The sequence below is a fragment of the Zootermopsis nevadensis genome, unplaced genomic scaffold (assembly GCF_977971745.1).
Source record: "Zootermopsis nevadensis isolate Lab colony 2312 unplaced genomic scaffold, Znev_1.0 Znev_ptg000030l, whole genome shotgun sequence".
Classification (NCBI taxonomy): Eukaryota; Metazoa; Arthropoda; class Insecta; order Blattodea; family Termopsidae; genus Zootermopsis; species Zootermopsis nevadensis.
Genome location: NW_028259162.1, coordinates 17866133 through 17892120, shown reverse-complemented (window position 1 = coordinate 17892120; position 25988 = coordinate 17866133). Strand labels below are relative to the sequence as shown.

Here is a 25988-nt window from a genome sequence, read left to right as displayed (position 1 = left end):
ATGTGCATTTCTGCATAGACATATAATGTTTCTCCTTTTTTATTGACATTTAGCGACATAATAACCTTTTCCACAATATCACAGGAAAACAAGTTACAATTTTTCTCAAAAGTAGCTGATTGTGTGAAAATGGTCACATGACAAATTCCAGATTCTGTTATTATCATTCTCTGGAAATAGTTTCTACATAATCAATATTAATTTAAAGGCATTCTAAAAATTTGAATGCAGCTAATCCGTCTGCAATAGAATTACAATAACAGGACTGTACTTACTGTAGAGAGAAATATGATTATTTATGGAGATTTGTTATTGCAAGTGAACTTCACTTCTTTAAAGTTATCTTGACTGTGCCCTGAACATTGCATTATAGAATGTTAATGTACCTTTTTTGTCTTACGAGACCCTGTGGAACTGTGGAGAGGTCGTCCTTCATCAGGTATATCCTGATTCCCCCGACATAGTTTTAGCAATAATTATCCCAGTCAAGGCCATCGATATCGAAGTCAAACAATTTCTTGTCATTTTCATTTAGTTTCTCCCACAGTCCTTGGATATTGTTGTTTGTGAACTTCCACTCACGATTACCAAAGTAAGATAAGACACTGCGGAACTTATTGATGTTCTTGTAGATCTTTACTAACCTGAGGGAAAAGTATTAAGCTTAAAATTAAGACTTCTATGTTCTTGCGACGTGAAGTGTGGTATAAGTTTACGAACGTTTCAGAGGTCCTTGCTGCCTCCATCATCAGGGCGATAAAGCCTCATCACCCTGATGATGAAGGCTTAACTTCTGGATTATGATGTCATGTAATTCCGTTGGTACTTACAAGTGTTTCATAGAAATTGTAGTGTCCGTATCCACTGACTTCAATAAGAGTTTACATAATTCTTGAGTTGTAAGGTTTCCGCGGGCCGGCAATGTCGATTTCTGTAATTACTTGTTTATTTTATCAAATGAAAGCACCGTTATTTCGTTACCTTTCAACGCCATCTTTATACACTTTGCCTTTCCTCCTTCCCCTCGCCATTAATTTTCTTCATCCTTTCTCCACCCCTAACCCTAACGTGCATTTCCGATGTAGCACCATTCCTCGGGGCATTTGATATTCAGCTCCCTGCCAGATCAGTTCCATGGTTAGTAACTCTGCCCGTTCGATGATACTTGGGGAAATTATCACTCTGCAGGTTGTCTCGTGCTCTTATTGACTGTGTATTCAAGGTCACCGTCGTGGCGGAGGGCAGCTGCCTTGAGTTACTTATCTGTAGTGAATGCATTTGTCAGGTGTTCTTTGGACAATGTTTCATGTTTTGCACTAAATTTTTGTTTTTGTTTAGCTTTTACGATAATATAATTTTGATGTTGTTTTGGGACTGACAGTCAGAGTTAATATTCTGTTCTCTACCAATTTTTTATATATTTGTGATGTTGCTTTCGACTGAGGTCATATTAATAGACGACTGTTTTTGTGGATTGAGACAGTCGTAAGTATTGTTCGGTGTAATCCGGTATTTTGTTGTTGCTGTCCACCTGGTCCCCGCCTCTGACGTAACCCAGTTCGATTCCCCGTCTTTTCCCACTACACTCCGCCGTTCACTATATTATTATTCTATTGAAGCCAGGGATTGGGGGGCAACATACTTCTTGTGATTACTGAATATGCCAGTAGGAACTGATTGTCACCCTGTTAATGGAGGCAGAAGGACATCTGAAACATCTGGTAGACCGCACGGCGCCACAACCCAGAAGACAGCAGTATTCGTTCTTATCTCCGTAAGTACCTCATGACCTGCTAAGAAATAATTTGTTTCACCTTCTGTTTCTTCAATATAATTATTCATATAATATGAGTAAAGAGTTTTAAGATAATTTCATGTATTGTGAAAATAGGGCGAATCGATTATATAGTGTAATAATATGATATTATGTAATCAAGAACAAGTTTTATAGGCGCACTTTGTTTGATATGCATTGCTGCGCAGATCTAGACTGACCTACTGCTTTGGAGTCCTCATTATATGCCATTTCAGTTATTACGGTGTTCATTTTATAAATGACAGTTATAAATATTTGATTTTTGTATTTTTTAGATGATTTCAGAAAAAGCACACAACGCCGATTTCTCCGATTAGATGTGCACAATTGTTCCTTATTTGGACATTAACAACCTCACGTTACTTCGATATCGACGTCTAATCAGTTATTTTTGATAATTTATACAAATATATATGACATGTTAATCATGAACTAATAACGTCGGATGAAAAATAAGGGAAATTGATCTCTGCTATTTCATTACACGATCTCCGTAATCGCATGTAAATTACGGACATTCTTTTGCTACGGACCAGCAGGTAGTTGATACTAAGATGTGAACAGGCCTGGAGCAGTTTCCCCACCAAAATGTGCCCATGACACCAGTTCAACCCGTGATCAGAACACTGGCGCCCCGGTAGAATTCTTGGGTCTTTTTGACACTCTCTCCGATACGGTCTATGTTTGACGCTGTAACACATGCAGGGCCAACTTTGTTCGATTCTCTTTATATCCAATGCTTTAAATTAATTAAAATATAAATTTGAGGGTTACAGAACGGTGAGAATGTGATTCGTGGTCTCATGCGTTGTGACGCCTTGCAGATTGTACGTGATTAACAAAGTTATGGAGGCTGGAATAGTCTCCCTCTAAGGATAATTCAATTATACCCTGCAAATGGAGACGAATAGCTTCTTCGTTATTGAGAAATTACGAGACTACACGAAGGTACAGACGTCAACAAAGTTTGAACTCGAAAAACTTCGACGGATTAAAAGTTAAGAAGGTAACAGGCAAAGCTGATTTGAAGGAAGGTATGAGGTAACAGTGACGCTATGGATTTGCCATTCGGGTCATGGAAAGTTTACTTTTATGAAACAAAAAAGCGAAATCAAAATGTGGAAATTCGTCGTAATGCCTTTAAGCTGCTACTAGTCGCAAATCAGGTGCACGTGTGTCACCCTGTGGTTGAAGGAGATTCCAAGATAGAGTTTCTCGGTCAGCGAATAACCTCAAATGACTCTCCAGATGATCAAATCTCTGGATATTTCTGGTTTCCCTTTAATCCAGTCCTACATCCGAGTAAATTATTCATATGGGATTTATTTCAAGAGAAGTCGTTTCTAGGAAAAACATGTAATTTCAAGATTGTGATTCCCTTGACTGTTCAGATCATCAGAAAATAAACAATGATATGCTCTCACAACACTGAACCCCGTCTCTAAACGTCGCTCAACAGAATGGTCGTGGTCTCCTTCGAAGTAGTTTCCTTTGGCATAGATACATGGATCCCAGCGTTTTTTCCATGATTCCATGTATCCCTGGAAGTCTTCGAGTGTGAGTGTTTGAAGCACCTCCTGTGATTCTGTTTGGATCTCCTCAATTGTATCAAAACGACAGGGTTTTAATCGAAATTTCATTTTGGTGTACAGGAAGAAGTTACAGGGGGCGAGGTCAGGCGAATGGGGTGTTTGGGGATCACTGTCGTGTTTTTGGAAGCCAAATACTGCCGAACAACGAGCGATGTGTAGACGGGCGCATTGTCATGTTGGGGAACCCAGCTATTCTCCCACTTTTCCGGACGTTTGCGCCTAATGCTCTCCCATAGCAGCTTCAAAACTTCATATTAAAACTTCCCGTTGAGAGTTTGACAAGGGGGAACAAATTCCTTGTGGACAATGCCTTGGATGTCAAAAGAAAATGATCAGCATGGACTTCACATTGCTGCGAACATGACGTGCCTTTTTGGCCGCGGAGAATTTAGCGACTTCCACTGCGACGACTTCTGCTTAGTCTCAGGGTCACAACCGTAAACCCATGACTCATCACGGGTTATGACCTTGGAGATGAAGTTGGGGTCATCCGTGGCTTCATCTTTGACTTCAGTGCAGACAGGAACGCGATGATATTTTTGGTCGTTGCTAAGCAGTCTCGGCACAAGTTTTGCAGACATGCGTCTCATGTTCAAATCGTCTGACAAGATGCGTTGCACGGACCCGTACGATATTCCAACGATCGCACAAACATCATGGTTTGTTCGTCTACGATCTGCAACCATAGTCTCTCGCACTTTCGCGATGTTTTCAGGTGTTGTGCTTGTCGATGGTCGTCCTGAACGCTCATCGTCGTCGACAGGCGTTCGTCCATCCTTAAAGCGTTTGTACCACAAAAAAGTTTTACTTTGACCCATAGCATCCTCACCAAATGCTTCCACAAGCATGCGGTGGGTTTCTACAGCAGTTTTTTTTAAATTAAAGCAAAATTTGATGAAGATTCTTTGCTCCTTAAAATCTGCCATTTATGCAGGTTTAAAAATCTCCGAAACACTACAACACAACGTTACGAAAACGCACGAGACTCAAGAACTTGGCCCCTCACCTTCAGGGCTGTTGGCACACTAATTCAGAAAGGGTACTGCTCGCCCTATCTAGCGGCGACAGGCCCTTCAAAATCCGGTTCCCGCGTCGAATTCAAATCCTCCTAACTTTTGGGTAGCACATCACATTATTACAATTGTTTCAAAGCGAGGTGTACAGAAGAATATTTGGACCTAAGGGGGTGTGAAACTAGTGGGGAACTTAGAATAATGCGTAACGAGGAGCTGTTTGAATTACAAGTATTACCTGGCCTAGTGAGGATAGTCAAATCCTGGAGGCTCCGAAGGGCTGGGCATCTAGCACACATGGCGGAGGAAAAGTATGATACAGGATTTTGGTAGGGAATTCTTCAGGCAAACGAGCACTCAGCAGACCAAGAAGGTGATGGGAGGATAACATCAAGATGGATCTTACGGAGTTGGGCTGTGAGGATAGCAAATTGATGAAGTTGCCTTAAGAACGTGGTCGGTGGCGTGCTTTGGTGTTGTCGGTCTTAAAACTGCGGGTTCTGTTTCCGGGGATTTAATGTCTAACGATAACAGCCAGACATCGGTCATCCGTTTCCTCAACGGGTAATTTTCGTGTTAATTGTACCAGGGAATCAGCTTCGAGTGAGCTGATTTTGGATTTAAGAGCGCAGTTCGATGTTCGGAGTCAAACATATCGGGAATATAATCTGCATGGAGGACTGAAAGATTTTAAGGTGGATTAACCCTTGGGATTTCAGCAGAGGGACTGTGAAAGCAGCGAAATACTTCAGACGAAATAGGCTCAGGAAGACAATGCAAACCCTGATTCAGGTTTCAGTTAAAACTGTTTACTGGCCAAACTTTATACAGCAGAGTTTATCAGAGTTGCAGGTATAAGGCACGAAGGGAAATGACGTACAAGTATAAACGTTGAGAGATGCTGATATAGCATGAATAGTTGTTTCGTCACGATTTATTGATATTGTTCATAAAGCAGGGCGGTTAATAATTGTGACCTTACTTAAATTTATGGCATGGAAGTCAAATGTGTAGGAATAATGTTTCGACCTACGTTATTATTTGTTAATGCAAATTTACCTTTGCACTTCCTTGAAATGAGTTCTATGCCTGTATTCCAAGAAGGTAACAGTGAGTGTAATGAGCGGTAATGAATATACAAATATTTAAAGAAGTGACTCTTACTGTACAAAATAATGAGAAAGGAAACTATGTGACACGTGTTGAATGTCTGACTATTTCTAGCATGTGCAAAATTGTACTAAAAGAAGATATGCATTAAGATGAATCATAACATTGCATGGACTTTTGTTTAGAAGCTTCCTGGGTTTACATCTCGGCCAGGAGACCAGGTGCTCTGACTGAAGCTTCTTTCGGTTTAATTCAGTTCGTCACACAATTTCAAGAAAGTAAAACCTCAAAGTAGACCACGATTATTTCCTTAATTTTGCTCACATTTTCATTATAGTTTTGTATTAATAAACGTACAGAAAGACCCTGTGTATTTTGAGATACCGAGAACGTCGCTAAATAAACCAGAAAGAATAAAGTTTTTAATTTGGTGAAGACGGCTTTCTTTGGGTTGTTGCACTCTGTAGTCTGGTGAAAGTTTTCACGGTGCTAGAAACCAGAAGACAGTCATCTTCAGACTCACCGCCGTCAAATCCTCACAATCGAATAAGTAAATTGATGCACAGTAAAATGTGGTGGAAATTCTTATGCAAGATATGTAAAATAACTGTGTCTGAGTGAGGCGATATGCTTTAATGAACTATAATCATGGCAGTAGGATTTCCGGTTCTCATAGCCCTGAGTACAAAGATGGCTGTACAACAGTGCAGTTGGATGGATGTTTACATACTTTTCCATAAATGCTTGGGGAAGGAGGCAGCAAGGATTAATGAAACTTTGGTTAACTTCTACTAGGCAGAATGAGGCGTTACAACCCAGAAACATATTTTTTAGTCCCTTCTTATTATTTTATTTATGCATTTTCTTTTGTATATGCATTGTATTTCTTAAGAATGCTGAGCTGTTTCAAGCAACGGGGAATAGACCACACAAGAAGTGTTTTCAAATAAAATGTTAAGAATGGCTGTTAAGGAAGAGTGCAGTGTGAAAAGCCCAAAAAGTTATTTGAAAAGTACAGTTGGAGACATCAAGATTTGTGGAAGGAGGAGACGTTCTCGAAATATGAGGGAAAACTACAAGCAAATGTAATAAGAAGATTTCTGTTTTCTTGCTTGTTACGCTTTGTAGACTGGTAGATGTTTACCAACGTTTCAGAGGTCATACTGCCTCCGTCATCAGGGCGATGAGTATGAAGATTTCTGTCTTCTGGGTTGTTGCGCTGTGTAGTCTGGTCGATGTTTACCGACGTTTCAGAGGTCATACTGCCTCCGTCATCAGGGCGATGAGTATCAAGATTTCTGTCTTCTGGATTGTTGTGCTGTATGGTCTAGTCGGTGTTTATTAACTTTTCAGAGGTCATACTATGATTACCTTAAATCATACATTATGTAGTAGGTTTTAAATAATCACGAACGAATAGTCGTCAACCTACGTCGAAGGAAATGGCGGTACCTTGTTTAATGACTGTATACTAAATTCGGCGCCGTCATTCAGCAATAGAAAAACGGAATATAAAGGCAAGATCACTTCGGACTTCGTCATTTCTTTTCAGGTAAAGTCCCAAGTGCGTGGCTAAGCTTAAAGTGTATAAATTTCATCAATACATATTGGGAGAAGTAAGTGTACTTCATTATCTTTCAAATGAACACTTTGTGATTCTAATGACATAGAATTCCCGGGCATTTTATATATTGAATGTACGGTTTAAGAAAAAAATTTATCGATAAGAAAATGTATGCGTTTCATCATAGAATACCTAATTATTCCATTAAGTGGCCAATTTTTTGGAAGTTATAATGCAAACCACGAGGTATTTAGAAAATACAACGATCTAGATCAGATAGGGTAAACATACGAGGCTGGTCTACAAAGTAAGTTTCCGTGGGGCCGTTTACAGAAAAAAAACACAATTTCATGGAAATATTTATTGCAACAGATACAGCAAGTGTCCAGCTATTTTTCAACATATTCGCCACCGGAATTGAGACATTTGTCATACCGTGGGACCAACTTTTGAATACCTGTGTCGTAGAAGTCTGCCGCCTGGGATTGGAACCACTGTGTGACAACCATCTCCGCCTCTCTGTCATTCTCAAAACGCTGACGCTGACCGGACAGGAATTTCTTGAGGTGTAGGAAAAGATGGAAATCACTGGGAGCGAGGTCCGGGCTGTAGGGTGAATGATTAAACACCTCCCAGCTGAACTCCTGCAGGAGACTTGCTGTCCGTCGAACCGTGTGCGGCCTAGCGTTATCACTGACCGCACTACACAGTCGGCGGGAGCTGGAATAAGAACCTCCATCTTCAACAGCTGCAACAATGCTACTGTTAGAACGCGGGAAGTGCCGTTAGTGCATGCGCCATGCTACGTCATTGCTCTATCACGTACGCACAGTCGCTTCGCGCAATATAAGGTTTGCTAGCTGTGGGACGAGTGGGATACTTACTTTTGAGACGCGCCTCGTATTTTTCACGTTTTGTGGGTAATCTGTAGAATAACTAATTGAGGGCATTAAGTGTACAGAATGGACCTGTGATTTCTATATTTTACACTGCAGAGTCAATTCATCACGTAACATAATATAACTTAATAATAATGCAACCAAAAATTCTAATCTTTCAAATATATTTTACTCATTTCATTAGGTGCAGAAAACACTTTATTCTACACATTACAAGCTCTCAATCATTTTCTGGATCACTCAGGTAAAGTGTAAAAATATGCAATAAAACCTAACCAATCGATTAAGATTATAAATTATGGGGACAGTATCTTTAAAGAATGTATATTTTTCAAATATCTACTCCTTGGACTGAAACATTGCTCCTTCGTTGACTTTCCACACGATGAGTAGTCACTACCGGTAGAATTATTTCAAGGATGGAGAGACTAACTGGCGAGAGGATGGATGGAACACTTATGTATTAAAGATTAATGCTATTATATGTTAGAAAAGGGTGAAATAAGAGGTAATACAGTGAATATTAAGTATGTGTTGATACCCGTTCACAAGAATGCAGGCCAAAATTATAATATAAAGATAATAAATTTAATTTTTTAGTAAATTAACAACAGAATAAATTGGAGTAGAGCCTGTTAACCATTTACTTTCGAAACTTTTGTCTGCTGTATAATAATGTAAGCATTAAAATGTACGGAAGTACAAATTTTCCTGTAGTTTTTTGTATTTTTGTGGATATTTTTCTCTGACACGGGTTATATGACAGTGTGCTCAGGTAAAATTTTGAACCCAAACGGGGTGAATTATAAGGAGGCTGGAGAAAGTTGCACATTGAAGTGTTTTATAAGTTGTAATCCACACCAAATATAATTAGACTTAATCAGTTAATATGGCTGAGATGGGCATGGCATGTAGCACTCATGGGAAAAGAGTTAAGTACATACAGGTTTTTGGTGGGCTATCCAGTACGAAAGGGGCGCCTGGGAAAATCAAGATATCTGTGGGAAGATAATATGAAAATCAACCAGAAAAATAGGATAGGATGCTATGGACTGATTTCGTCTGATTCAGGGCAAGTGCAAATGGCGGGATCTTTTGAAGATGGTAATGGCCTTTATGTGCGGTACAATGCCGAGAACTTCTTAAGTGGCTGAGCTACTTTTGGCCTCTCACGAAGGTCTGAGTACCATGGAGAGCGTTAGTACATAATGGAAGATACCATCAGGCTGAAGACTACGGGTCTGTTCACTTCGGCAAGATGTGAAGCGTGCCTGAAGTTACTGATTTTCTAGGACTTAAATAGGTTTATATTCAATTTACACACTTCCAGATATAAATAAAATCTGGAACTGAATAACAGACGGAAGTCTTGGACAGTGTCATCGGTTCAAATTCTGTTGTTACTCTGCTGAAATTTCTTTAAATTTCCGATTTACCGAGGGACAACGGAAATTGGATTCTGCTTGGTTAGTACAGGGGCCGGTGGGGGCTTTGGATAGTTCGGTGATGAACATTCGGTTTCCCTGAGCCATCTAGTTAGTTAGTTAGTTAGCTACCGGAAGACATGTTACAGAAGAAAGCAAAATTAGAAATTTCTTTGAATCACAGGTACACGGACTATGGCTGCTTATAAACGTATAAGTCAAGTCGGGTTCTTACAGTCATTGGTGAATAATAGACATGCTAAAGTCGCTGTATGCTTAAAGAAGAAAATATAGAGAAAATATAATCCTAATACAAAGGCACGCCTCTGCAATCATTGAGAAACCTTGAACAAGGTGACTCTTTAAATTCGGCCGTCCATTGTGAATGTGGATCATATTCGTACTTTGCAGAAACGTTCTTTTTCTGTCAGGATTAATTACTAAGGCTGTGGTTTTAATCACTTAATGAAAGTTACATTTAAGTTCACTTAACGTTACTTTTATAAAGAGTGGGTAAATTTGTACGGAAATCTTCTTCTTCTTTAGCGTTTGTAAAGTGTGGTTTGGGGGTCCGATGTTTTGGCCTTTTGACTCCATTTGGCGCAATCGTGTGCCTGATTGGGGTGTAGGCCGGATTGTTTCAGATCTTGATGCAACGTGTCGAGCCATCGCTGCCTCGGTCTCCCTTTCGGCCGTTTTCCTTTCACATCCAGTTGTAGTCAGATTTTCGCGATTGTTAAATTTGTACGGAAATATTTCTTCAATAATAATCGACATTGGATTTTGATTTCTTCCTAAAGTAATTAAATTATGATTAAAGAAAAGGACCAAGTAACATAATAAACTGATTTTATTACTTCTATGCATCGATTCTACAGTCGAATCGTGAAGAACTTTTAGGTCATTGCGATGAGAACGACTATTTATTGGGGATGGCATAAGGTGAAATGGAAACGACACGGACAAGCACAAAAATCCCGAACTGAATTCGGAAAAATATCCGAGAAAAAGACGTTGAACGCCTCAAATTACTTCCGTACAAAAATCGTAAATTAAGACTAAAATGATCAAATGTGTGAGATAAACAGTAAGCTGGATGCAAAGACGTTTTTGCATACATGAAGTTTCAAAATTCAAATCATTATCTTCAATACAGTCTTTCGTTATATGGAATTCCCAAGGACTGTGCGTCTCCGAAGAAATATTGCTTAAAAATGGTACAATGTTCTGAATTCGTGTCTTAATTGCGTTTATAATTTCAGATATGCACTTGTCAGAGAACAGAGGCACCACGGTGCAGGAGTTCTACCGGGGCGCCAATGTTCTGATCACGGGTGGAACGGGCTTCATGGGCAAAGTTCTCGTGGAAAAACTGCTCCGGTCCTGCCCACATCTCAGCAGCATCTACCTGCTGGTCCGAAGCAAGAAAGGCAAGGACGTAGGACTCAGGATGCAGGAAATTTTCGAGGACCCGGTGAGTGCGAACGAATTGTTCAACAATTTTAATGCCAGCCAATACACAAGGTGCTTCCGAAGCACGAGACATCAGTTTTAGTGGTGTGTTCTGTGCATAAAAACAAGGAAATTTGTGTTCGTGACCATGCGCCTTTTAATTCATAATTCTTACGAGTTGATTCGATAGTGGTAGATCTTAGCGCCGATTTCTTGCATTTTCTTTATTTCGAGGTTTAATTCTACTCTTTTATCCAGCAACAGTCTTGTCTTAGTTTTTACCATTGTATCAATAGTCACTAAGCTTGGAATTGTAACATGTCGAAATAAACGTCGGTATGTTTCCACTCTTTCCTTAAACGGCCACTTTGCTCCTGAACATGCTTTTCTGTATCGGTCGTCTCGTACGTGGCGTTTGGTTCAGGAAACAAAGCGAACAAAGGAGTAACTCCTTATTGCACAAATTAAGTGCAGTGGCGGGAGTGACGTTGAAATTGAGTTCCACTATTCGATTGAACGGTAACGCATAAGCACGATACATGAAACTGTTTAGCAAATTGTTGGACACTCAGATTGAACCTACATCTGACTATTATTCCATTATTTCCAATCTCTTTCAAAAACACTGTACACTTTTGTGACGAAGAATCACAGAAAAGAAATTCCGAATTATTGCAGCTGTTTGAAAAGTTGAGAGAAGTACAGCCTGGCTTCAGAGAGAAGATCCTTCCTGTGGAAGGCGACTGCTCAAAGCCGGGTCTGGATTTGAGTCCTTGCGACAGACAGCGCATTGTGGATAATGTGCACATTGTGTTCCACATGGCAGCCACTGTTCGATTCGACGAGAAGCTCCAAATCGCCACAGCCATTAACGTTGTTGGCACTCGAGAGGTTCTACAGCTATGTCAAGACTGTCCGAACATCAAGGTCAGTGCAATAATCTTATTTTTTTACCTGATGGCACCATATCTTTGTTCCGAATGTGATTAGCAATGATACAGTTCAACTCTCTTGAAGAAGTCATAGAATGTCTTGTACCGGAGAAAGATTTCGTACTTTCGATGGTTGGAGAAGGAAGAAATGTTAAAGACGCTCCTACAAACATAAGCTACAGATGATGAGGTCCAGAACAATTTATGCAGCGAGGCGTCATACATTTTTGTGATAATATTTTGTTTCGTGATGGCTCTGTGAAGATCAGTTTTAGCTAATTTTCATTCTTACGTGTTGTGGGATTTTTCTGTAGGTGGTGGTTCACGTATCCACCGCGTTCAGTCACTGCAACCGCCCATCCATCGACGAAGAATTCTACGACCCGCCCACCACTGTCGAGAGGATTGTTCAGTTAGTCGAAATTCTCGACGATAATAAATTGGCCACCATTACTCCTAAGTGAGTCTCTTGCAGATTTGTTTTTGTCCTGACTTTAGAATTTTCTCTTGCTGAACTTCTAATATTTAAATATTTGATGTATTTTATAGCGATGTGAGGGCCCGGTTTATTGCAGTGGTGTAATGAACAGACATTAATCATAGGCTTAAATGAATATCTATATGTGGTATAATATATAAAGTTTATCATTCATGAATTAAAACATATTTCTGCTTGATAACCTATGTTTTAATACAGAATGCTCATCTAAATACTATTTAGAACTTTTTTATTTTAAAGCATAGCTAACACTTTGTGTCTCCTTTGAAAAGAATAAATCGTTCATGCTGATTAAAAGGGGAATCTATATTTGTTGAGAAAATTTTTGAATTCTCCTTTGATTCACATAAGGCTTTTGGGTGCCTGGCCGAACACGTACACTTACACCAAAGCAATAGCTGAAGATATAGTGAGAACTGTCGGCAAGGATCTTCCTGTCGGAGTGTTCAGACCATCCATCGGTGAGTAGAATGATTACTGCAGGTTATATCTCCTTGTCAGATGGACAAATACTACAGTGGCTAATAATATAATTTAGGGAAACTTAAATTTCAACGGAATGAAGAATATTTCACAGAAAATAGCACTGTGAGTTTTAATATTATTTTGGTGAACAAGACTTTTAGTACACAGGAAGAAATCAACACAGACAATACTTTTAATTGCATAAATAAAAAAATGCATTTCTAGAGAAGTTGTATCAGATTACTTTATACCGGTATGGGCTTTAAAGATTTCAGCACTGTCATCAGAAATACGCTGTTTTTTATTTTGTTTACAATCTCAAAATATATCTATAATCGATTTCGATATTTTTATATCCAACTGAGCTAACACAATTTCTACAATTTTATTTCCAAGATGTTCCTTGCTTTAAATATTCAAGCTACGACTCTAACAATCGTAAATTGTATTGGATGAAACTGGTGTATTTTCGGATGAAAATGTTGATACAGTCACAATTGAGGTTCTCACAGCGATAAGAATAAATTTCATTCATTTATGGGATTCTGTGAAACATACTCTGATAGGTTCTTACTGACATTTCAGAAAAACTTACTACTTCCAGGCAGTAAACTCCAGTAAAATATCGATCAACCACTACCAGACATATGGTGTAATATTCCAGACGAGATCTACCTTTGCCTGGCAGATAGCTTCGCTGTATCCTGTTTCTGCAAATGATCAATGTTATGAATTTTATCCTTTTAGTCTACTGTACGAGAAGGGAGACTTTGCCAGGGTGGACTGACAACCTATATGGACCGACAGGAATAGTAGTGGGCGTGGTTCTTGGGTGGATTCGCACCATATACTCCAACGGAAAACTTGTTGGGGACATAGTGCCCTGTGACATGGCAGTTAATGCTCTCGTGACTTCTGCCTGGCATATTCATGAGCAGCGAAGGTGAATTGTTGATCTTAAATAAAGGCACAAGTAACATTTGTAATTAGATTCTTCAGTTAGTTTATATTTTGAGAGACATGGAATGAGACACCAGAGTCAATGACTTCTCGACTCAAGTGAGTCCAGCCTAAATCTCAAGATTTTCTCTTTCTTCAGCACCAAATACAAAACTCAATAAAAAAAATGTGGTGATTTGCCGTTGTGCATATTTCTACTTCTTAATATATTTGCAATTCTATTTCATTGTTTTGAAGAATACTGTATGTGTAAAGCGATTTGTGCTATTGTATTCGGTTAATACCATTCCTACATTTTGTTTACAATGGCTTTTCTTTACACCAATAAAAACAAACAGCATCCAAGATTCATTACCCAAGAAAAATGAAAGCTGAACTTGTAATTCACCTGGAATGTGATTAAAATATATTAATAAGAAACATCATTCATCATATACGTACCTTCATGGGATAGTTGCCCTGCAAGATGATAATTTTCACACAGGCTAACTTTTCGCTTATCTTCAGCAGGTCTGGCACTGGAGCTATTCCTGTATACAACTACGTGTCGTCTTGTGAGAATCCAATTACCTGGGGCGACTTTATTAACAAGAACATTAAGCACAGCTGGCAGGTACCATTTGATAATGCAGTGTGGATGGTTAATCTCACCTTGATACATGTGCACGTCTTGTACAAATTGTATGCATTGCTGATTCACCTTCTTCCAGCACTAGTGGGAGACACTGCATTGCTTGCCATTGGACAAAAGCCCAGGTACACCAAATTGTAACAAGAATTGGAATAAATATGCTGAAATTAGAGACCCAGCTTTGAATGTTTATTCTATAGAACAACTAATGTGTGTTTGCTTATATTCAAGGTTGATGAGTGTTTACAAGAAAATACACAAGTTATTAGATACCACTTCATACTTCCGCAATCGACAGTGGACGTTTTCTAACCAGAACATGATTCATATGTGGAACAATCTCAGTGAAGACGACCGAGAGATTTTTGACTTCAACATCAGTAACCTGAATTGGGATCTGTACTTGAGGCAGGGTCTCATGGGACTCCGCACATTTGTGCTCAAGGATGACCCAAAGAAACTCCCACAAGCTATCAGGAAGAGATACAGGTAGACTGCCCTGCATCCTTGGTGCTTGTGACACTGATATTCTGCTATTTATGAGTATATACAATGAAATTAAACGCTGCTACAAAAGAAGGAAAATATTAAAAACTAAATATGTTTGTAGTGTGTTAAATTATAGGTTATGTTTGTAAATATTAAATTTTTATTTGCATGTTACAGGCTGTACTGGCTCCATCAGTGTGTGAAGTTCTTTCTCTTCTTCATATTTTTGTGGCTGTGCTGGCTGGCTACTACCTCTATTTTTTGGTTGAATGGAGGAGAAGCCGGAGATAAGCGACCGTTGTAGGAAAACAATTCATAAGCTAGTTGTCTTGAAGACTGAAGCTCCTACAGCTCATTCTTGGTATGGTATATAATAAGTATAAAAGAAACTTAATTGTTAAGGGTATGTGCAAAAATAAGATTAATACAGTCAAACCTCGGTTCACGAACGCCTCGGGATCACGAACAATTCATTTTACGAACTAATTTTCCGAACACAGAGCGTCTCGTATTACGTACTGTGTCTCGAGTTACGAACACGCAAGCCGTCAACATCGTGGAGCGATAAGCTGGGAGTATCAGCGTCGGCAGTATTCGTAGAAGAATGATCCAGCATGGGGCCAAAGAAAGACAATGATAGCAGCAATGTGAAAAGAAAAAGTTGTCAGTGGAACCACGGTTCCGGAGAATTTGACGTAAATACGTCTATACGGAAAGGAAGATTATAAACTGTCTTTATTCTAAATATTTCCTTTATACCCGCTTTACAATTGAGTAAGGTTTGATTAAGACTTTGCTTATTTAACTTGAATTAGTTACGCTTAAGATGGGTCTGTGGTAGCTGAATGTAATGTAAAGTAATGTAATGTAATGAAATGTAAGGTAATGTATTGTAATGTAATGTAATGAAATGTAAGGTAATGTATTGTAATGTAAGGTAAGGTAAGGTAATGTAAGGTAAGGTAAGGTAATTTAATGAAATGTAAGGTAATGTATTGTAATGTAAGGTAAGGTAATCTAATGAAATGTAAGGTAATGTATTGTAATGTAAGGTAAGGTAAGGTAATGTTAGGTAAGGTAATGTAATGAAATGTTTTATAGGTAACAACAATGCCGAGTAAACAGATGACGTTTCCTAGGTAACAAAAATGCCGAGTAAATGGATGTTCCTTAGGTAACCATTATTGTCGATATCATGATAGATGTTACGAAAGAAATCATAGCCAAACATGAAAATGGTGTTCGTGTCTCTGATCTTGCTACTTCTTTGATCCATGAAATTTGTGCAAAATGGGGTGAGGGGCAAAGTTTCGTGGAACGATATCACCCCGATAAAGCAGTAGCAAGCCGCAGCATAAACATTTTCAATGATAATGTCATGTGTCACTTTAGAAACATTTTAAAACATAGACAAAAACCATTCACACTGGACAACTTTTTAGTGAGACAGAGGCCCTGTGAGTCTGATGCAGAGTCGAGTGGTGCCAGGAGACAGAAAAAAGAAAAAGGATCCCCTTCCAAACAATAACATTTCACTTCCTCACCACCTTCCACTTATGCCGTCAACTCTCATCCATACATGTACGGTAAAACTAAATAACGTTTTCGTCTATATTTGATCTGCTTAGTGTTGTGTTTATCTTTTTTGTGATAGATTTAATGGTTTCCATTGATTTTGTGTTAAGAACGTGTGCACAAAGTACTGTTGTAAAATTTTAAATAAGCAATTATCTGGGGTCCAGGAACGGATTAATCTATTTTACATTAATTCCTATGGGGGAAATAGTTTCGGTTTACGAACGACCTTCAGGAACGAATTAATTTCGTGAACCGAGGTTTAACTCTACTTCTAATAGATAAATATTATTTTCTTTAATCTCTGTTTTTCTTTCACGTTCATAGGCTGTCAAAAATATTTTGAAAGTTTAGGTAGACAAGAATGAAGCTTATCGTATCTTTTCTTATCGTATTAAAAATCTTACAAATACCCAATTCACACAACCCGAATACACTTTATTGAGCAAAGGATTAAAATACAACCTACACCACAAACATAAAACATGGATCGAAAACCTGACATTAGAAGCTGTAACAGCTGTAAACCTAATACCTATACATAAATAAGATCACATACGTCACTTAATTGCAAATAACATTGAACACTTAATAAAACAAAATAAAATTAATACACAATATAATAAAATACACACAAACGAATGGAAAACAATAAAAACTATAAAACAAAAATTACAACAAAATGCACTCACAATCACACAAGCTGACAAAGGTAAAACTATTATTATACTTTCTATAGAACAATACCAACAATACATTACGCAATTTATAAACAAAAATTCATTTACAAAATTAATACAGAATCCTACACCAAAATATCAAAAAGAAATACAAAAAATAACCCAAAAATATAAATACTTTTTAATTCACCAAAAACCCAATACTATAATTACAGTGCAACCTCACCTACAATAACAGGACTCCTTAAATTACAGAAAAATCCCTATTCCATCAGACCATTAATAATCTGGACATAAGCTCCAGCATACAAAATCGCATCAAAAATAGCCACACTCTTAAAAGAATATTGTGAGTTACCAAACACCTTCAATATAACTAATTCAATAAATTTAATTAATGCACTTAAAAAACTCAACCTCAATAAAAACTCACATATGTGTTCTTTTGATATTACTAATATGTACACAAATATTCCCACAAATATGTTACAAGATATCATATATAATATACTAAATAAACAAAACATCAACATACAAACAATAAACTAAATTAAAACAGTAACAAACATTATTATTAATCAAAATTACTTTCAATTTAATAATATATATTGGCAACAAAATACAGGATTACCTATGGGTGCTCCCACCTCAAGTATATTATCTGAAATATTTCTGCAATATTTAGAACATAATAACATAATAAACATATTAAATAAAACCAAATCTAATATTATTGCAGATACGTTGATGATATACTAATAATGTATAATACAAAAAAGACAAATATTCAACAAGTACTTAATGAATTCAACAACATAAACCAAATCATCCAATTCACAATAGAACCTGAACAAAACAATACACTCAACTTTTTAGATTTAACTATAATAAGAAAAACCAAAAACTTTGACTTCAACATTTATAGAAAATCTACTACATCAAGCACCATAATTCATGCTTCATCTTGCCACCCCTTTGAACATAAAAGAATGTCTATCAATTACCTAATAAACAGAAAAAACCTATACCCAATATCCACAACAAATAAACAAATAGAATTAAATATTATAAAACAAATCCTCAGAGAAAATGGATATAATAACAACAATTTTTTAAATAAAAAACATAAAAAAAACCTAACGAAAATAAAAATACGCAAAGTAAATGGGCCACTTTCACATACATAGGAAAAGAAACCAAATTCATAACAAAACTATTCAAAGAAAATAAAATAAATGTAGCTTTCAAAACAAAAAACACAATAAAAAACATCCTCAAACAAAAACCACCAATAGACGAAAATAACTAATACAATTTACCTGGGATATACAAATTCAAATGTAATGAATGCCCATTAACATATATAGGTCAAACCGGCCGCACATTCACCCACAGATATAAAGAACATATAGCAGCTATAAAACACAACAAAGACAATTCTGCATACGCCAAACATATTCTGAATACCGGACACGCATACAACACAATAACAGGAACAATGGATATTTTAAAAATAGTACAAAATAAAAGACATAGAGATACAATAGAAAAATATTATATACAACAAACATTTAAACAAAACCTTTGCCTAAACGATAATAACATATACCTTAATAACACCATCTCCAATGTCCTTCAGACACTTGACCCCAATCTCAACAACCACCTTTCACCTACTCTCTCTATAAGTGATCAGTATTGATCCAGTTCTCCTCGGATACGTTAGTACTTCTGAATACCTTCAAGACATATCTACGCTCTTCCTCGGTATGTTCATTTTTACATTTTACCTTCCAGTTTTATTTATTTTTACCTTATTACATTTTGTCTTCTATACTCGTTCTTTCAAGTTCAGTAATAATTAAAAATATTTAAATTATTTACGTTAAAGGCCAATGTTAAACCACTATCACTTCAATATATACCCCCACTCCAATGAATTTGGAAGAAACATCATCAGAAGTTACACAACAACAGTAATTAAGTTTTAGTTTATAAGATTATAATTTTTAACTTTTAACTTTATACCTGAAGATGGTTCAATGTAACCGAAACATGTAGTAAAAACTTGTACCAAATATGTAAATGATATTTTAATATCTTATGTATAATTTTATTTATATACAATTGTGATTAGACGGAAAAAAACACGAATAATTAAGCTTTAAACTGAAATTGTATAAATATATGCCTAAACATATTTCAGAATATTTAGGTGTTTTGTGTATTTCAAATGAAGGAGAACGCTATATAGAAATGACTACATTTACTAATCTGTGGCCCACAAATCAGACACAGAGAGATAATGTCACATATGATGTTCAGTTGTGGAAGGTCATGTAGTTTACAGGCTATAATCTTGGAGATGTAAGTATCGTGTAAATAATGTAAGCATATAAATTACCTTATTTTATTAAGTGTTCTGTCTTACGACAGGTCCATTGCTCTGCCCAAACAGAGCTCTCCAGTTGTCCCTATTCTCGGCTTCTCGCTTTAATTCCTGGAACGTCATCTTCTTTCCTTGTTTAAGGTCGTCGGTTAGCTGTATCAATCTTCTTCCTAGTCCTCTCTTTCCTTCGACCTGGCCTTCGATGATATCACTCATTAATCCATTCCTTCTCATAATATGTCCCAGCCAGTTAGCTTTCCTTCGTGTAATCGCCTGCAGAATGCTTCTTTGCTCGTTGACTCTCCTCAATACTTCTTCGTTGGTCACTCGATCCGTCCACCTGATATTCTCTATTCTTCTCCAACACCATATTTCGAAACTCTCCAGGTATTTCTGTTCCTTCTTCCTGAGTGTCCAAGTCTCTGCTCCATACAGCGCGACACTCCATACGTAACACTTCACTAGTTTCCATGTCCTCCGAAGTTATCCTAAGTCAGTCGAGGCCATTGAAGGTAGGGAAGTCTGATAACATACCGCTGAGATAATCGTACTTTGCTATTCTCCTGCTAGCTTAATTTTAAATCACATGCATCCTGGGCGTTGGATAGGGAGAGGAGGGCCGGTTGATTGGACACCCCGCTCCCCAGACTTGACACCTCTCGATTAATACTTTTGGGGGTATGTCAAGAGCCTCGTTTTCGAGACACCGGTGGACAACCCAGAATAACGTTTGGCCACAATACTTGCTGCATCTGACATGGTCCGTGAGATTCCTGGTGTATTTGAAAGGGTGCGCCAGAGTTTCGTTCGCCGATGCAATGCCTGCATTGAATGTGGAGGACGCCACTTTGAACACCTGTTGTAAATTTGGTTTCTAAGATTGTTAATGTAATCATTGTACATTAATAAAAAACAAAATTAAACAAGTATGAAAATAGCAAATTACGATTATTTCAGCGGTATGTTATCAGACTTCCCTACCTTCAATGGCCTCGACTGACTCAGGATAACTTCGGAGGACATGGATTCCTATTCGAAAGTTGTTCTCTCTGAGTCCTTCAATACGCTCCTTCAGTTTGGCCCTAACCTTTTGAATCATCCTGTATATATTTATGTGTGTGTGCGCGCGTGCAAACACGGATGCCGCACATTTTTAAAACTGCACTCGGTATTGTCCATTGATTTTTTAAATTAATTTTTACAAAATATTCATATATATATATTAAAACAAAAATATGTCCTTCATTTCATCACTTCCATTAAGCTCCCATTCCCATAGAAAAGTAGTAATTTAACCTTGACCACTGACCTAATGGAACAAATGCATTCAAACGTTTAAAACCAGTTTATATCTCACCTTGAATTAAAGAGTTGACATTTCCATGTCATTGTTTCAGTTAGCATCACAAAGGTATTAGAATATTTGTAAGATTTTTACACTGATAAATATACCACGTGATGCTATTAAACAGCTGTTGCACCTTGTCTTATATGTTATAGTTTACGTCTGCTTTAAAACGTAGCACAAGGTATAATATATGAGGATAGGTAAACAATTATATAAAATTTGGCTGGGTAAAATTTGGTGTAGGCTGCATCTGACTTGTGGGCTGTAGGTTGTTTATATTGACTACAAAGAAGGGTCTTTAAAGAAGTATAATATCTATATGTAATGTGTTCCAGCGTAATATACTTTTAGTGCTACTCACAATAACACAGTATATTTACACTTCATAGATCATATATATGAACAAAGAATTACTGATTACATAGCTGCCTAGTATTCATACTGGCATTTGGCTGTGTCAACAGTAGAACTTCGTATACCGTAACGGACAGTAAAAGCCAGAGCACAACATTAAAGATGTCAGTGCTCTCTAGAACAGATTGCATATTCCTTCTCTGATCTTGTAAAAAGATTAAGAGACAGATGGTCCAGACGTTTGTTATGCACTTAGGAATTACTATTGACAGGCATTATGACATTATGAAAGGGATCTTCAGTTGTCTCTCATAATTGGGGAATGATAGCGTAAGAGTTTTGTTTCAGAAATTATACCTAGTACAAGGAAACTATCCTAGGACTAGGTTAGAGACCTCACCGGATCTAAATTCGAATTAAATTTAGTATCCGTTGCATACATAGACAATTGCATATAGCAAAGTTCCAAAGTGTAGTGTTACGAAGGGAGGGTTAACTTATGCATTAATCAGGTTGGTCTAAGGGCATTCTGTTAATCTCATGCTGATTAAGTGAAATTTTTGTTACTGAAGCACAATTATATCAATTCAAAGACACGACTGACTGTACAGTTATGTGCATTTTCGCATAGGCATGTTATGTTTCTCCATTTTTCAACGAAATTCAGGGACATACTCGCTTTTTTTCATAATACCACAAGAAAATAAGTTACAATTTTTCTCAAAAACAGATCATTTGTGTGAAAATGGTCACATATCAAATTTCAGATTCTGTTATTATCATTATCTGGAAATACTTTCTACATCATAAATATTAATTTAAAGGCATTCTAAAAATTTGAATGCAGCTAATTAGTCGCAATAGGATTACAATAACAGGACTGTACTTACTGTAGACAAAAATATGAATATTTATTTAGATTTGTTATTGTAAGTGAACTTCACATGTAGCAAATCTACTTTAAGCTTCTATAATGCATTGTTCTTGGCACAGTCAAGGAAAGTTTAATTTACCTTTCTTGACCTACGACACCCTGTGGAACTGTGGAGAGGTCGTCCTTCATTAGGTATATCCTGATTCCCCCGACATAGTTTTAGCAATAATTATCCCAGTCAAGGCCATCGATATCGAAGTCAAACAATTTCTTGTCATTTTCATTTAGTTTTTCCCACAGTCTTTGAATATTGTTGTTTGTGAACTTCCACTCACGGTTACCAAAGTAAGATAAGACACTGCGGAACTTATTGATGTTCTTGTAGATCTTTACTAACCTGAGGAAAAAGTATTAAGCTTAAAATTATGACTTCTATGTTCTTGCGACTTGAAGTGTGGTATAAGTTTACGAAGGTTTCAGAGGTCCTTGCTGCCTCCATCATCAGGGCGATGAGGCCTCATGATGATGATGAAGGTATAACTTCTGGGTTATGACGCCATGTAATTCCGTAGGTGCTGCCTCCAGTAGCCGCTTCAAAACTTCATATTAAAACTTCCCGTTGAGAGTTTGACCAGGGGGAACAAATTCCTTGTGGACAATGTCTTGGATGTCAAAAGAAAATGATCAGCATGGACTTCACATTACTGCGAACATGACGTGCCTTTTTGGCCGCGGAGAATTTAGCGACTTCCACTGCGACGACTTCTGCTTAGTCTCAGGGTCACAACCGTAAACCCATGACTCATCACGGGTTATGACCTTGGAGATGAAGTTGGGGTCATCCGTGGCTTTATCTTTGACTTCAGTGCAGACAGGAACGCGATGATATTTTTGGTCGTTGCTAAGCAGTCTCGGCACAAGTTTTGCAGACATGCGTCTCATGTTCAAATCGTCTGACAAGATGCGTTGCACGGACCCGTACGATATTCCAACGATCGCACAAACATCATGGTTTGTTCGTCTATGATCTGCAACCATAGTCTCTCTTACTTTCGCGATGTTTTCAGGTGTTGTGCTTGTCGATGGTCGTCCTGAATGGTCATCGTCGTCGACAGGCGTTCGTCCATCCTTAAAGCGTTTGTACCACAAAAAAGTTTTACTTTGACCCATAGCATTCTCACCAAATGCTTCCACAAGCATGCGGTGAGTTTCTACAGCAGTTTTTTTTAAAATTAAAGCAAAATTTGATGAAGATTCTTTGCTCCTTAAAATCTGCCATTTATGCAGGTTTAAAAATCTCCGAAACACTACAACACAACGTTACGAAAACGCACGAGACTCAAGAACTCGGCCTCTCACCTTCAGGGCTTTTGGCACTCTAATTCACAAAGGGTAATGCTCGCCCTATCTATCGGCGACAGGCCATTCAACATCCGGTTCGCGCGTTTAATTCAAATACTCCTAACTTTTGGGTAGCACATCACATTATTACAATTGTTTGAAAACGAGGTGTTTAGAAGAATATTAGGACTTAAGAAGGTATGAAACTAGTGAGGAATTTAGAATAATGCGTAACGAGGAGCTGTGTGAATTATAGGGGTTACCTGGCCTAGTGAGGATAGTCAAATCCTGGAGGCTCCGAAGGGCTGGGCATGTAGCACACATGGGGGAGGCAAAGTATGATACAGGTTTTGGTAGGGAATTCTTCAGGAAAACGAGCACTGAGCAGACCAAGAAGATGATGGGAGGATAACATCAAGATGGATCTTACGGAATTGGGCTGTGAGGATAGCAAATTGATGAAGTTGCTCGGTGTCGGGCTTGGGTGTTGTCGGTCTTAAACCAGCGGGTTCTGTTTCCGGGGATTTAATGTCTAACGATAACAGCCAGACATCGGTCATCCGTTTCCTCAACGGGTAATTTTTGTGGTAATTGTACCAGGGAATCAGCTTCGAGTGAGTTTATTGTGGATTTAAGAACGCAGTTCGATGTTCGGGGTCAAACATATCGGGAATATAATCTGCATGGAGGACTGAAAGATTTTAAGGTGGATTAACCCTTGGGATTTCAGCAGAGGGACTGTGAAAGCAGCGAAATACTTTAGACGAAATAGGCTCAGGTAGAGAATGCAAACCCTGATTCAGGTTTCAGTTAAAACTGTTTACTAGCCAAACGTTATACATCAGAGGTTATCAGAGTTACAGGTATAAGGCACGAAGGGAAATGACGTACAGGTATAAAAGTTGAGAGATGCTGATGTATCATAAAGAGTTTTGCTTCATGCTGATTTATTGATATGGTCCTACAGCAGGGCAGTTATGAATTGTGACCCTACTTAAATTTATTGCATGGAAGTCAAATTTGTAGGAATAATGTTTCGTCCTACGTTATTACTTGTTAATGCAAAATTATCGTTGCCACTTCCTTGAAACGAGTTCTACGTCTATATTTCAAGAAGGCAATAGTGAGTGTAATGAGCGGTAATGAATATACAAATATTCAAAGAAGTGACTCTTACTGTACAAAATGATGAGAAAGGAAACTATGTGACACGTGTTGAATGTCTGACTATTTCTAGCATGTGAAATATTGTACTAAAAGAAGATATGCATTAAGATGAATCATTACATTGCATGTACTTTTCTTTAAAAGCTTCGTGACATTAAATATTTTATTATCATAAACTATTATCTTAACTTTGTCCTTGTTTTGTTAATAGTATTACATAATGAATACGTCGATGTTTATCAGACATTTCCCATAGACTGCACACAATGTAGCATGGCGGTTGAGAGGTTTTTTATTCTGGAGTTCCCGGGTTTACTTCTCGGTTAGGAGAAGTTCAGTTTATTCAGTTTCTCATACAAATTGAGGAAAGTAAAGCCTCAAGGTAGACCACGATCATTTCTTTAATTTTGCTTACCTTTTCATTATAGTTTCATATTAATAAACGTGCAGAAAGACCCTGTGAATTTTGAGATACCTAGAACGTCGTTAAATAAACCAGAAAGAATAAAATATTTAATTTGGTGAAGACGGCTTTCTTTGGGTTGTTGCACTCTGTAGTCTGGTGAAAGTTTTCACGGTGCTAGAAACCAGAAGACAGTCATCTTCAGACTCACCGCCGTCAAATCCTCACAATCGAATAAGTAAATTGATGCACAGTAAAATGTGGTTGAAATTCTTATGCAAGATATGTAAAATAACTGTGTCTGAGAGAGGCGATATGCTTTAATGATCTATAATCATGGCAGTAGGATTTCGGGTTCTCATAGCCCTGAGTACAAAGATGGCTGTACAACAGTGCAGTTGGATGGATGTTTATATACTTGTCCATAGATGCTTGGGGAAGGAGGCAGCAAGGATTAATGAAACTTTTGTTAACTTCTACCAGGCAGAATGAGGCGTTAAAACCCAGAAATTTTATATTTTTTATAATCCTCTTCTTATTATTTTATTTATGCATTTTCTTTTGTATATGCATTCTACTTCTTAAGAATGCTGAGCTGTTTCAAGCAACGGGGAATAGACCACACAAGAAGTGTTCTCAAATAAAGTGTTAAGAATGGCTGTTAAGGAAGAGTGCAGTGTGAAAAGCCCAAAAAGTTATTTGAAAAGTACAGTTGGAGACATCAAGATTTGTGGAAGGAGGAGACGTTCTGGAAATATGAGGGGAAACTACAAGCAAATGTAATAAGCTATAGCGGATGGAAGACAAAGGGTAGTCCTTGTTTCGGGGGTTGAAATTGCCCAAAAGATATAACGGTACGTAAAGTGATGCAAAGAGACGAGGTATATGCGTCCCAGAAATATAGTCTACTGGCATACGAGCCCAGTATTTATAAGGCCGCAATATATATTGCATCTGTGGCTAATATAATAAATATAAGACATAAATTAAAGAAATCCATTCACCTGTAGA

The 25988-nt window shown here is 37.7% G+C and overlaps 1 protein-coding gene across 2 annotated transcripts; it reads left to right on the top strand.

Moving 5' to 3' along the window:
• The first annotated feature begins 1386 nt into the window (after positions 1–1386).
• Positions 1387–15485, top strand: LOC110837911 (fatty acyl-CoA reductase wat-like). 2 transcript variants are annotated; one of them, XM_087358927.1, is made up of 9 exons: positions 1387–1774; positions 10681–10892; positions 11549–11797; positions 12117–12262; positions 12653–12762; positions 13514–13709; positions 14234–14482; positions 14589–14846; positions 15024–15485. In XM_087358927.1, exons 2-9 carry the CDS (start codon positions 10683–10685, stop codon positions 15148–15150), a joined length of 1545 nt encoding a protein of 514 aa, XP_087215053.1. In that variant the 5' UTR covers positions 1387–1774; positions 10681–10682; the 3' UTR covers positions 15151–15485. The 2 variants fall into 2 exon arrangements, with proteins under 2 accessions (XP_087215053.1, XP_087215054.1); XM_087358928.1 differs by having other exon boundaries at positions 1389–1774; positions 14237–14482.
• The last annotated feature ends 10503 nt before the right edge of the window (positions 15486–25988 follow it).